The 13,922-nt window shown below is 31.0% G+C and overlaps 1 protein-coding gene across 3 annotated transcripts in view; it reads left to right on the top strand.

Moving 5' to 3' along the window:
- The window catches only part of LOC123548405 (short transient receptor potential channel 7-like), a 317,739-nt gene that overhangs the window by 156,539 nt on the left and 147,278 nt on the right, over nt 1–13,922 (top strand). The window contains exon 1 of one of the 3 annotated variants that reach the window (XM_045335622.2): nt 8,689–9,680. The exons of the other annotated variants lie outside the window; for them this stretch is intronic. Within the exon in view, the coding sequence (XP_045191557.2) occupies nt 9,554–9,680 (127 nt within the window). The 5' untranslated portion in view covers nt 8,689–9,553. Of the gene's footprint in view, nt 1–8,688; nt 9,681–13,922 lie in introns of those variants that run through there. 3 annotated transcript variants of the gene reach the window in all.

Raw genomic sequence — 13,922 nt, 5'->3', positions numbered from 1 at the left:
AAGTTTTTAATAATAATGTTATTAAATCTAGCTGTAAGAATGATATTGATTCTTGTATAGATGAATTAGCATACATTGTTGATGGAGTTGCGTCCCCTTTATTTAAGCGTACTTCAAGTAAATGCACATCAAATGATCATACAAATATAAATTATGGTAAAAATTGGTATACAAATGAATGTTATGAAAAAAGATGTATTTTTTATAGAATGTTAAATATATACAGATTAGATAAATCTGAAAACAATAGATTAAATATGGTTAATGCTAGATCTCAATATAAAAATTGTACCCGAAGGTGTAGAACTGATCACGATAAAAGAGAAACTCAAAAATTAGCAGAGGCTAAACATAAAAACGCAAAATTATACTGGAATATGCTGAAAAAGTCTGCCGGAATTAAGCAATCTAACATTTCTTTGGATATTTTCGAGCAATATTTTAAATCTGTAAGTAACCCTGATGATCATTTCTTTACACCCGACGAAGATATTATGTACTTTACTGAACGATATGAACGTGATGAATTCAGTACAATGTTTGAAGAATTAAATGTACCTATTAGTGAACAATCATTACCAAAAGCTATTAGCCAGTTAAATTTAAATAAAAGTGGTGGACCAGATATGTATTTAAACGAGTTTTTCATTCATGGAAAACATGTATTAGCACCCTTTTTGTTGTCACTTTTTAATAAAATATTTGAAATTGGATACTTTCCAGAGAGCTGGTCTGAAAGTTTTGTTGTACCCTTACATAAAAAGGGAAGCATCAATGATGAACATAATTATAGAGGCATTACTTTATTAAGTACATTAGGAAAACTTTTTACACGAATTTTAAACAACCGGTTATCAGAATGGGCTGAGAAGTACTCAGTTTATGTTGAGGCTCAGTCGGGTTTTAGACCAAATATGGGTACAACAGATAACATTTTTTTTTTACATGCACTTATTACGCATACGATTAATAGCAATAAGCAGTTATATTGTGCATTTATTGGTTTTAGTAAAGCCTTTGACAATGTAGTTAGAGATAATTTGTGGTCAAAACTTATAAAACTTGGAATCAGAGGAAATATATTAGAGATACTTAGATCCATTTATTCTGCAGTCAAGTCTAAGGTGAAATACTGTAATAAGTTAAGTAACTCTTTTGATTGCATGGTGGGAGTTAGACAGGGCGAATGTTTATCTCCCTTTCTATTTTCCATGTTTTTAAATGACATAGAAGACAGTTTTATAAAAAAAAAATAGCCTTTCTGGCATAGATGTGCACATGTTCAAAGTATTTTTAGTATTATATGCTGACGATATAGTGATATTTGCAAACAGCAGTGCTGAGCTGCAAAATAGTTTAGAAGTTTTATCAGAGTATTGTAAAAGATGGAAATTAGTTGTTAACACATTAAAAACAAAAATTATGGTTTTCAGAAAAGTTGGTCGTTTACCTGCAAATCTTTGTTTTTATTATAATAATCAGGAAGTTGAAATAATAAATAAGTTTGTATATTTAGGTATTGTGTTCACCACTGGTGGTTCTTTCTCTGAGGCACAAAGTACACTCAGCGGTCAAGCCTTAAAGGCTATCTTTAAGATGAACAAATACTTATATAAATTTACGCAAATATCTGTTAAACATAGATTTGAATTATTTGACAAACTCATTACACATATTCTTAATTATGGAAGTGAAGTTTGGGGTTTTAATCATGGTTCTAAGATAGAAAGTGTTCACTTACAGTTTTGTAAGCGTTTACTGAGAGTAAAGAAAAACACTCAGAATGACTTTATTTATGGAGAGCTGGGCAGAATGCCGTTTCAGTGTCATAGATTTTTTAACATAATTAAATTTTGGGTAAAATTATTACAAAGGAATGAAAATAAATATACTAAAAAGGTTTATCTTATGCTGAAAGACGACGTTGAAATTAACCCAAATAAGAAAAATTGGTGTTCCTTGTTAAAAGATTTACTATGTACTCTTGGATTCTATGATGCTTGGTTTTTTCAAGATGTGGGAAATGCCGAGCTGTTTTTATGTAATGTTAAACAAAGAATTAAAGATCAATTCTTACAAAACTGGTCTGGTAGATTAACTGACTCAAGCAGAGCCACATTTTATAAATATATATCAAATTTTACTTTCCAACCATATTTAGACATTTTAAACCTAAGAAAATTTCGTACTAGTTTAACAAAATTAAGAGTTTCGTCACATAGGCTCGCTATTGAAACTGGTCGATGGTCCAAACCTGTAAGCACGCCGTTGATTGAAAGAAAATGCAGTGCTTGCAATATTTTAGAAGACGAATATCATTTTATGCTAGAATGTAAAATATTCAATGTTTTACGAAAGAGATATATACCTATGTACTATTGGAAACGCCCAAATATGCAGAAACTTGTAGACTTGCTCAACAATGATAATGAACATACCATAAAAAAGCTGGGAAACTATATTTGCAAGGCATTTAGCCTAAGAAGCAGTATATTATATAATAACGAATAATTTGAATTTTACATCAAACAAAAATATAATCGTAATCAATTATTACATTATATTTAAATGTCAAACATTTTACATTGATATAAAGTAATGATTCCTTGCTAGGTCTTACGTCATATAATAAGACCAAGTATATGGGAATATTTTTTATAATGGTAGAGTCTCTATATTTTGAAATATGTCTACTTCAGGATGTATATATGTATTTTGTTACTACGTGTATTATCACCATAGCTTGATCTTGCTGCAAACTTTTCAATTTTCGAACAACGTCAAGTGAAAATGGATAATTTTCCATATATTGTTCTCGTTTCCACTTATTAGTTAATAATGTTTCGTTGTTTGTAATCATCTATGTATATTTGATGCATACTTTTCGTTTAAACTAGTCTATGAACTTCTAAAAATGTGTCTAGGTTAGATTAAATACAATAGCATTTTGTAACCGTAAAGAAAGATATAACTTGCATGTGGTAATGTTGACCGTTTATTTTCTTACATCAGCTAGAAACATATATTTCTGGTCAGTTATATTCACTTGTAAAGAACTTTATAACACAAGAACTTGTATTTATAGTACATACAATGTATTTGTGTTAATTTGTTGACCCCGTTTTTGTAGAACACATGTCTAAAAGTGATAATTTAATCATATAATCACATGTTATGTTATATATGTTATGATGCTTTTCGGTTATATCATATTTACTGTATCGCCATATTTGTATATATGCTTTGTTATTCCTCATGGGTCTCTGACCTTCTGGAAGAAATGAAATAAAACTTGTCAAAACTTGTCATGATCATACAAATAGAAACAAGCCAGACGTGTTACGTAATGTATCTATTTCTTATTGTTGGCACCTCGTCTTGATGTTAACAATTGGACAATTGTACAAAATCGCATGATAATAATAATGAATCCGTTGTAAACTATGACATGAAGAGACGATCAAATTATTTAAATACATTAATTTTTTATTTTTGGCACAAAATATTTCGTTACTCTTACAAATATAAAACAAACTGTTTGCCTGTTACAGCACACTAAATATCCTAGATCTGAGATATTCATTTCAGGTGTATTTGAAGATGGGAACAATACTTGTATAATAAGTTTCTGCTGTGGTTTCAAATACCTACTATTACAAACCTATTAATGACCATCTGTTACATACTCTGTTCCAGCTTGCATATAAGCATTTTTGTGTGTAAATGATATTTCTAAACTGACGAAATAAATTGTCGCATATTACTGAAGCCATAAAGGTAATTTGTCATTTTTCACATGTAGTAAACATTATTTTCGACATATTGAGACGTAAATACAGAGAAATATGACTGATTGTACTTTTTTTTCGAAACAACAAGTCATAGCATGCCGAATTAGATGCAATGGAGAGAAATACAAATATAAGGAAGACCTTCTGACGAGACTTAAAAACTTCTTTCAGAGCCAGAATTTCGAGATAAGTGAGATACACTGTTTAATAATAGTTCTGTAATTAGGCAAATAGTATATTTGAAATAAGCGGTAACATACAGGTACCTACAAATTGCTATAATTGGTGATCATTCACCTTTAATTTTTACGTGAAGAAGGATCATCATTATATAAGAATATATATATATATATATATAAGAATATATATATATATATATATATATATATATATATATATAAATATATATATATATATATATATATATATATATATATATAAGAAACTTTTCATATGATCGTTTACAACGTTCCCATGTTCCTGAAAAATTCAGCAGTCAATTGAGTGCAACTCTTGTTTTTGATAATATTATATTGACAAGTAAAAGATAAAGTAGTTGGTGAAAATTATTTTAAGGTAAATCTGAAACAGGTTTTTTTGTTGAATAATTTCTAAACTTTGGTTTCTGCTGGCACTAAAAATAGTCTTTTCATCTAGACAGAAGCAAGAATAACACAGCTGTTTCTGTTTTCCATTAGAATAATACTTTTCCCTAGGTATAATTAACAATATGATTCATGTTTGCAATCCATGATATTTGCTATGAAGTTAACGTTTATTATTACATTATGAAATTAGCACAAAAAGCGTTTGTCTGGTGCAGTTTGCATATTTATGTTTAACAATAGAAATACTGATGTTTAACTTTATATATTTATGTAATATTACAACTAAGGCTATTTTAGCGGTGTTTTTCTTCGAAAACAAAAGGTTTTTAGACATAATATGAGCCGCGCCATGAGAAAACCAACATAGTGGGTGTGCGACCAGCATGGATCCAGACCAGCCTGCGCATCCGCGCAGTCTGGTCAGGCTCCATGCTGTTCGCTTTTAAAGCCTATTGGAATTGGAGAAACTGTTAGCGAACAGCATGGATCCTGACCAGACTGCGCGGATGCACAGGCTGGTCTGGATCCATGCTGGTCGCAAACCTACTATGTTGGTTTTCTCATGGCACGGCTCATATGTATTCTAAATACTATTGTTGTTCTGGTCAGTTCAATAGGAGACAATGTAGCGACATACATCAGACCTATTACATATGTTTTTTAAGCATTATAGTACTTATCATTAAAGATATAAGGGATATGTCATATCAAGATCAAGTTTGTGGAGCTATTAAATATTTGATTTGACCTTATTCAAATAAAATCTAAACTATAATTATACAACTGCCTTATTACAAGTGTGGTCTTCATAACAAAGACACCAAACAAGTTATTTTTCGGTTTCGAAGGCAAAAAAGCCAGAACAGAACAGAACATATCTTTTATTTCACCCAGGCATTTTTCAATACAACAAGGGAAATATAACACAATGTTGATATAACAAAAATCTGAATGGTTCCGGTACAGGAAAATATACAAATGTAGCAGTTATGACATAACATATAACAAGAATTTCAACACTGAGTAAAATAAACATACACTCAATATTACTGATGGTGAGCAGGGGTACATTTACCATTAGACGGTAAGGAAACCAAAAATAAATTACATTTAGTTTACTTTTGACAGAAAGATTTAATATCTAGAATGGATGTCTATTTGGGATGGGTTTGGGAGTGGGACAATGCAATAGAGTGCTTGATACGCACCTGCATTATATCCATTCGCTGCGATAAATAGTTCATACATGATAGTGAAATGTATTATCAATAATAATAAAAACTCAAGAAAAATGGAACATTTTAAACATAGAACAGTTTTGGAAATATTTGTATTTATATCCAGTTTAAATAAGGAAATGGGGTTTTATTATAAATGTGTTAGGAGTATTGATCGGTGCTGCATGTGAATATCGAGTATTTCTTGCGTAAATTTTTTTACAACTCAAAGGAATGTCATTCCTCAAAGGAATGTCATTCCTTAATTTGGGCAGTATTATAAATAACAAACATTACCGATACTAGTAATTATGCACTTTTGTAGTAATTCAACGTTTCCAAGATCCGTTTTTCTGTTTTCTTAATCACTTAATACTTGATAAAGATAACTGTAATTTAGGGAACTACAGCTTGTAATAAACTTGTAATTGTTTCTTGACTTTTTTACAAATTCAAACAATAAAACTCTTTGGAGAGCATAATGATCTTTATATGAACTCAGCATGCTTGTTATGTGTATATATGCACCGGCGGGTTAAAGAAATGGGGTGAATCATTTCTATTCCAGAAAAAGGTGTATTGTTTGATAAACAAATTAAATCAGTAAACAAACAAACAAACGCTGTATTTTAATTAAACACGGTTTCAGAGTAATAAGATTTATTTTATAGTAGAATACGAACGTAGTAAGATAAGTGATGTGAAAAAGATACAATCCCCATTAGATAATTCATGTTTCAAACTGGATCAAATTCTCCAACTGTTACAGTTAATGATTATGTTTATAGTTTATCTACGCTTAGTATCGCATTAGCATTACAAGAACGCTATAGTCTTTAAATATTTGATGTTATTATTGTGTTTAAAATTAAATCGTAATAGATAATAGCCGATGTTGGTGTTCAAAGGTCAGCATGATTCAAGAATAAGTATAGTGTGCAGTTTCAAATTTCAGTGATGCGTTCATTTATCGATTTCCTAAATTGTACAGAACAAAACTTCTAATTAGACTTCACATACTATTGGCTGTATAAATTGTTTTTATAAACAAAATTATTTGAAATTTTACGTAGAACAATGTCAGTGTATCGGGACAAGTTGTGGATTCAAAGACTTGTTCAGTTGATAACATAACATGTAATACACATTTTGCATAAATTTGTTTTCTTGTTTACAAAATTATGACCAAAAGTTTGGTTAAATTGTTGCATGTAGACTGTCATCTAATTAACCACGCCGGAATGTATTCACATACTGTATACAGATAACGTTACTTTATTCTGCTTTTCACAAAGTTATGTCCTTTTTCTTGACTAAGCAATGGTTTGTTAAGTAACTGCATGTAAAACTTGTATCTTATAACTGTTTGTTGGAATGAATTAAACTTCACATACTTATAAACTGTAATGAAACACTGTGCAGCACTACAAAGATTCCAAAATTCCAGTTTGCTTTCTCACAAAAACATGCCCCTTTTTTCGACTTAGCAAGTTTTAATTAAGTATTTGTGAAACTTTATTTTTGTGACAGGGTGTTTGAAGGAAAAGCGTTCCTGACCTCGCACGGTAGAACATAATTGTGATTATTTTCCTCGATTTATGTTAATTTTTGGGGTTTCAAGGAGAATGTGGCAGCGGCTTTTATTGACATATTAAATTCATTGCTTTTTTTCGTTTTGAGATATTGACTGACAATTTTAATTTGATTTTGCAAAAAGCGTGAACTGGTCTTTTTTGCATTTGCAAGTGGAATAACGTCTAGTATAGATTATTTGTTTTTCATTTACCGCATGTTTAATTGTTCGATACTTGAATTTACTGAAGATTGAGCCTTTATATCTGGGACCAATATGACTTCAATGAATGTTCAGCCTATGTATCTAAAAATCTAAAAAAACTAGATTAACTGATGTATTTATTCAAAACTGGAGGGCGGATATTAATGATTCAACAAGAGCAAAAAGTTACGCTTTGTTTTCAAGTTTCAAGCTTCAACCATATTTAAAATAAGTAAACATAAGTAAGTTTAGAAATGCACTTTGTAGATTACGAGTTTCATCTCACAGACTAGAAATTGAAACAGGCAGATGGCATAAACCGGTTCCCATCCCTTATAATGCAAGAAAATGTTACTATTATAATAGCTTAGAAGATGAATTTCATTTTATTTTAGAATGCTCACTTTATAATGATCTGAGAAAAAAGAATATCAAGAAATATTACTGGTCAAGACCAAATATACCAAGATTTATTGAATTAATGACTGCAGAAAATGTTAATATTAATAAGAACTTAGCGATGTATGTACATAAAGCTTTTGACATTAGAAATCAATATTGTTATTATTTTAATTGATAGAAAACCTCTCTTTCCTCACGCTGTATACATGATACATAATATATGAATTAATATGTATATGATATAATATTGCAGTTTCTAATATTGATGTGCTACTGATATTTACATCATATTCAATTAACTGATACTTGACAATGTAACTATTTGTAAATATATATTTATGTTTGCATGTATGCTCAGGGACCTATGGTCCAATGCATGAATGAATAAACTCTAAAACTCTATCTGGGAGGAATTTGACTGAAGATTCAGCCTTTGTATGTGGGAAAAATCTTGACGTCTCTTAATATTGGAGAAACTTGATTTCACTAAATATTCACCCTTCGTATCTGGGAGAAATTTGATTTTAACGAAGAGTCAGTGTAAACACCTGGGAGAAACATGACTTCATTGAATATATATAATAGCCAATAAATCTTAAAGGAACGTACCTTATTGAGGATACAGACTATATATCTGGGCGGCGAAACTTAATTTTACTAAATATTCAATCTGTCGTGTAGTAATAGCATCCTAGTAAAGTAATTGTATTCAGTGTGACAGCAAGGAGTTACAGCGCTGTTGACTTTTATCCATATTTACAAACATGTACAATACATACATCTAGTATTTTATGCAACTATTACTGATGTTGTTAGCCAATAGCATGCATTTATGTACTCGGAAGAAATTAACAGCTGTTTATCGCGTAGTTTCTAACTATTATATAGTGAGTAATGCCTTCATGTTCGGGGGAAAAATATAGCGAGATTCGATTCCATGTTTAGGTCATGTTTATATTGTAATGGGTTCTTATGTTTCAATACTTTGCGATTTATTGAACAAAGAGATGTAATCGAGAGTATTGTTCGTGTCAGTTATTTCTGGATATGTCAATTAATTAGAAAATGTTTCTAGTAGTAAATTTGATAATTCACAAATAAAGGAAAGCAGGTTCTGAAGACATTGAAATAGTATTTCGTAAAAGCATCGCATTCATTTGTTCATTTATTATTCATCATTAAACTGCGGAAAATTGCATTTTGGATATAAACGTTGTTATGAGACATTTCACCTGAAGAAATTAAGAGTTCGTTATGTTGAAGGGCTAAAATAACGCGATAGTTTCTTTTTTTTTTTGGCACTATGGTCATAACATACTGTGTTTGATTATTCAAGCACTATATGCCACATTATGAAACTAATCCGTTCACAGCAAGGACGTAATTAAAATGATATACTAGTATATTGAATTTGTGGAGATAACATTTATCTTTTCACGATATGATAGAGGAGATGCAAGCCAGATGCTCTGTGGATTTATGCTTTTATCTGGATAATGCGCTGTCCTATAACTCACAGGGAAAGGTTTCACTATCACTATATTTGAAGATTTATTTTACACTTAACCGGACTGTGGATTATATTCATAGTAAAAAAAAACAATTATTCCAGTTAAATTATTGTCATATTATTCCAGCTAAGTTATTGTCATATTATTCCAGTGAAGTTATTGTCATAATAATAGTCATCTTGGAATATTCAGACCTTACTTGTATAGCAAAATAAGAGGATTAATACGGGAAAATAACATAAAAACTATGTCGACATCAAGTTGTGACACTGTGTTCTCCATTGGGGAAATATCAAGACTTAAAGTTAGAACAAGGCGGTTCAAGCGGAAGTTATATGCAGACAGGGAACAAGATAGTACTGATTTCATAAATGGTACGTAGCAATTATTTTAAATTGTGTAATATTCATTCAATATTTCTAACTGGTTGTCTTTGTTCAAACTAGAGGATGCACAAATCTAAAACTTACATATCAGATGCTAAGAAAATATTCTGTTTCAAACTTTGCATGGAAAACTAAATTAATTGTCGAACACATTTAGAATGAAATGAAAAATAGAATCGTAACGTAATGAAAATATTACTATGAACACAAAAGTTTACAACCGAAAGGCGTTCGATTCTGTAAATAGAACTTGTCTTTGGGGTAAATTGTTAAGACATTCTATAGACGGTAAAGTTTTTAGAGTCATATATAATATTTATGATAAAGCGAAGTCATGTGTCAAAAGTAGCCAAGGTCTTTCCAGCTTTTTCACAAGTTCTACTGGGGTACGTCAGGGAGAGAATCTTTCCCCGATATTGTTTTCAATTTTTCTTAATGATCTGGTAGAGCATGTTTCCAGTAATTCTCAGGGTTTAAAAGTTTTATCACAGTCTGTACAAGATTTACTAAGTGATGATACAGTTGAAGTATTCTTGAAGTTGTTTCTCTTACTATATGCTGATGACACTGTGGTGTTCGCAGAATCTGAGCAAGATTTTCAGATTGCTTTAGATGCTATGCACTCGTATTGTGAGTTATGGAAACTACAAGTAAACACTGCTAAAACAAAAGTTGTTATATTCTCAAGGGGTAAACGTAAACATGTTCCTGCTTTCTATTTCAACAACAGTCAATTAGAAGTTGTAGAGGACTTTAGTTATCTTGGTGTGAAATTCAATTATAATGGTTCATTTAATAAAACTACAAAGTACTTGTGTGATCAGGCAAGGAAAGCAATGTTTGCAGTGCTAAAGAAATCAAGAGTATTATTTCTTGATATAGACTTACAATTACAATTGTTTGATACAATGGTGAGCCCAATACTATTGTATGGTGTGGAAACATGGGGTGTTGGTAATGTTGAAATTATAAAACAATTTCAGTTGAAATACTTAAAAATGTTATTGAGTGTTAAAAAGTGTACACCTAATGTTATGGTTTTTGGTGAACTTGGCACTTTGCCTATAGATTTAATGATAAAAGGTAGAATTCTTAACTTTTGGTGCAAAATAATTAATGCTAAAAAAGATAAAATTTGTAGCATTATGTATAGACTTATGTATGAGTTGGATAAGAAAAATATTTACCATTCGCTTTGGATAAATTATGTTAAAAACTCTTTGCAAGAGTTGGGTTTTGCTGATTATTGGTTAAGCCAATCTGTTGTATCTCCACTGTATTTTAAACATATTGTTAAGAATAGAATTAAGGACCAATATATCCAATCTTGGAATGAGCAGTTAAATAGATCTAGTAAATGTTGTACCTATAGAATATTTAAGTCTGTTTTTGAACTGGAAAACTATCTTAAACTTTTACCAAAAAACCTGGCTCAGTCTCTTTGTCGTTTTAGATGCAGCAGTCACAAACTACCGATTGAGGAAGGTCGTTTTATTAACCTAGCTCATAACTTAAGAACTTGCCATTTGTGTAATAACCACTCCTTAGGTGATGAATTTCATTATATTTTTGAATGTTCCCATTTTAATGTTCTTCGTAGAAAATATTTATCAGTGCATTTTAGAAGACCAAACATGTATAATTTTGAACAACTGTTTGCAAATAGAGATAGGACAATTTTACTTAAATTAGCTATTCTTGTGCAAAAGATTATGTCTGCATTTGATTAATGGTATACCACCTTCCGGGTCAACAAACTTCACATACTTAAATGCTCAATTTTTATACCATCCCATATTAATTCAAAGAATTTTTGTATCCGAGTAAGAAAGTTTTTGTTTGGGCTCTGTTACTTTTGGGCCTTCTCAGGGATTCGTTGTTTGGTTGGGTCTTGGCCGGTCTGTGTATCTGTGGGGTTTTGGTGGAGCTTAATCTGTCAGTTAAGACGTCTTTAAATTTCTGCAGTGAGTGCGGGTGTTTTCTGGGCTCTACTGGATCTGCGCGGATGCATGGCCTGGTTTTGATTCGCCATGTTTGTGGGGTCGTTGGGTTGGTTTTCTTGTGACAGGGCTCATGCATGCTACTTTGAGTTTATGTTGATCACATTCCTGTTGTTAGTAAATGTTACTAATGTTTAGATGGTTCGTGATATTTGTTTGCTGAACTGTTTTGGCTGTTAATTTGTATATGTATATGCATTTATCTGTAATGCTGATGCCCTTAAAGGGCCAAGATTTGAAATAAACTAAACTAAACTAAACTTAAAATACCGGTATCTAACCGGTTTGTTATACAAAAGCTCACATCCATTTCCAATAACATCTATGACGTTTTTTTCCCAATGTTAGACGCATATCAGAGTCTTTTATTTCTGTAAAAAGTTAAAGGTCTCCCTGATTTTAACATTTAAGAAGTACACTGGCCCAATTATATTCTGGGCTTATTACCATGTTGTTACCAATGTAGAAATATATATGAGGCCATAGAAGTAAATGAAAGACTTTAACACAGGATGTTATTTTTGATCACTTGATATTTTATAACGGCAGCATCGTTCATTTCATTGTTAAAATTGAAAAACTTTATATTTAAAATAAAGTTCTGTTGACAAACGGCATCAAATATTTAAATTTTGGTAATTATATTTATAGTGATTGTCGATTTTGTACCTTTAGTTCATGTGGTATGCACGAAGTTTTACTAATTGCATAGTTTAGTAGCATTTTAGAGCACATATTCTTATTGGCTCTGTGTGACATGTACATTATGAATATTGTATGAATGTTTTGTACGACGAGGTACCTGTATATGTGTACAAGTTGAATAAACTATGTTCTCTTCTGTTCTATAATGTCATCATTTGTGCCTTGAAAACAATGAACTTCGGCTAGTTACGATTTACTGTAAAAATAAGTGTGTCATTGACATTGGTAATTAACAGTTTTCATTTTGTACAGTATACGTTTCTGCTAAGTCATCAAAGTAAAAACTGTAAATGACAATCTGTTACATAGCCTTACACATACCAGATGACATTGATAGGTGTAGCCAATGGAAACATTAGTTATTCCCGATGTTATTGGTACATTCCACATGTTTCATATACCGTATTGAGTAACAAACTAAACTAGAGTTCAAGCTTGAATAGAGCGAATAAAAGAACATACAAGCCAATGAATACTTGCTTTGCGTTTTGAAGTGTATCATATCACGTCGAAATAAATGATTCAGTTCGTTTAATGTGCGTTGCAATAGAAACATAACAATACTAGTGAGTTTAACAAGTTTTATGCTTAATTCCTTACATCACGTCCATATCAGACTATAGGGATGTAATTTTGTGTAACCAATATTTTTTTAAGCATTTACGTTATTTATTATTGGTGATATGCATTAATACAGTAAAGTGTTTTTCATTCACCTGCAATAAATCATTATAAACAAAGCTTTATCAAATGAATTAATCCCACAATACCATAACTTTTTATGGTGCCTCCTGGTCAGCATAGTACATAATAATCTTGCGCATTCGTGTGCCGTTTTTCGTCCATTTGTACTGCTGGCGGAAGTGACATATAACAACTGGAAAAAGACGAAAATAGAAAGGATTACTACATGGGCTCCGGCAGAGCGATGTTTGTGGTCGATACAATAGCATTTTATACTCTACAGTGTCAATCTATATATAAAAACACGTGATAATTTGTACAATTATCGCTCGAAGCATTTCCCCTTCTGTATTATTAATAATAGAATTGACGGATCAAATTGTTTATGCTGGTGTTTTTTTTATTATCCATTACGATGACATAGGCATTAACGAACAAGGAAATCTAACATTGCATTTTAAAAAAATGAAATGTCGTTAAGCACTTCTTCGTTTGGTTTTAAATAATAATTTAAATAATAATTATTTTATACCGACTTGCCACCCATTTATGATGTTTTGTAAATATTTCTAAAGCAACATTGTTAGCAACTGTTACAATAAACTATTGAGTGTTTTGTTTTCTTTGAGATATAATAAGAGCTTAGTTTAAATCTAAAAGTAAATAAAAAATATGAAGAAGTATGATACAAGTAACATTTTGAAGAATGAGCTGTAAAACATTGGAAGTTATTGTAAGCGTTGGCACGTATATGAATGCGATAATGGATGCCCGTGCTGATTATTACATCTAAAATAGGATCGCCGTTTCGAAATGATATGCCAAGCAAAGCAATTGAATA

This window comes from Mercenaria mercenaria, chromosome 6 (assembly GCF_021730395.1).
Source record: "Mercenaria mercenaria strain notata chromosome 6, MADL_Memer_1, whole genome shotgun sequence".
Lineage (NCBI taxonomy): Eukaryota > Metazoa > Mollusca > Bivalvia > Venerida > Veneridae > Mercenaria > Mercenaria mercenaria.
Note: the sequence above shows the minus strand (reverse complement) of the source record. Positions and strands in the feature narration are given on the sequence as shown.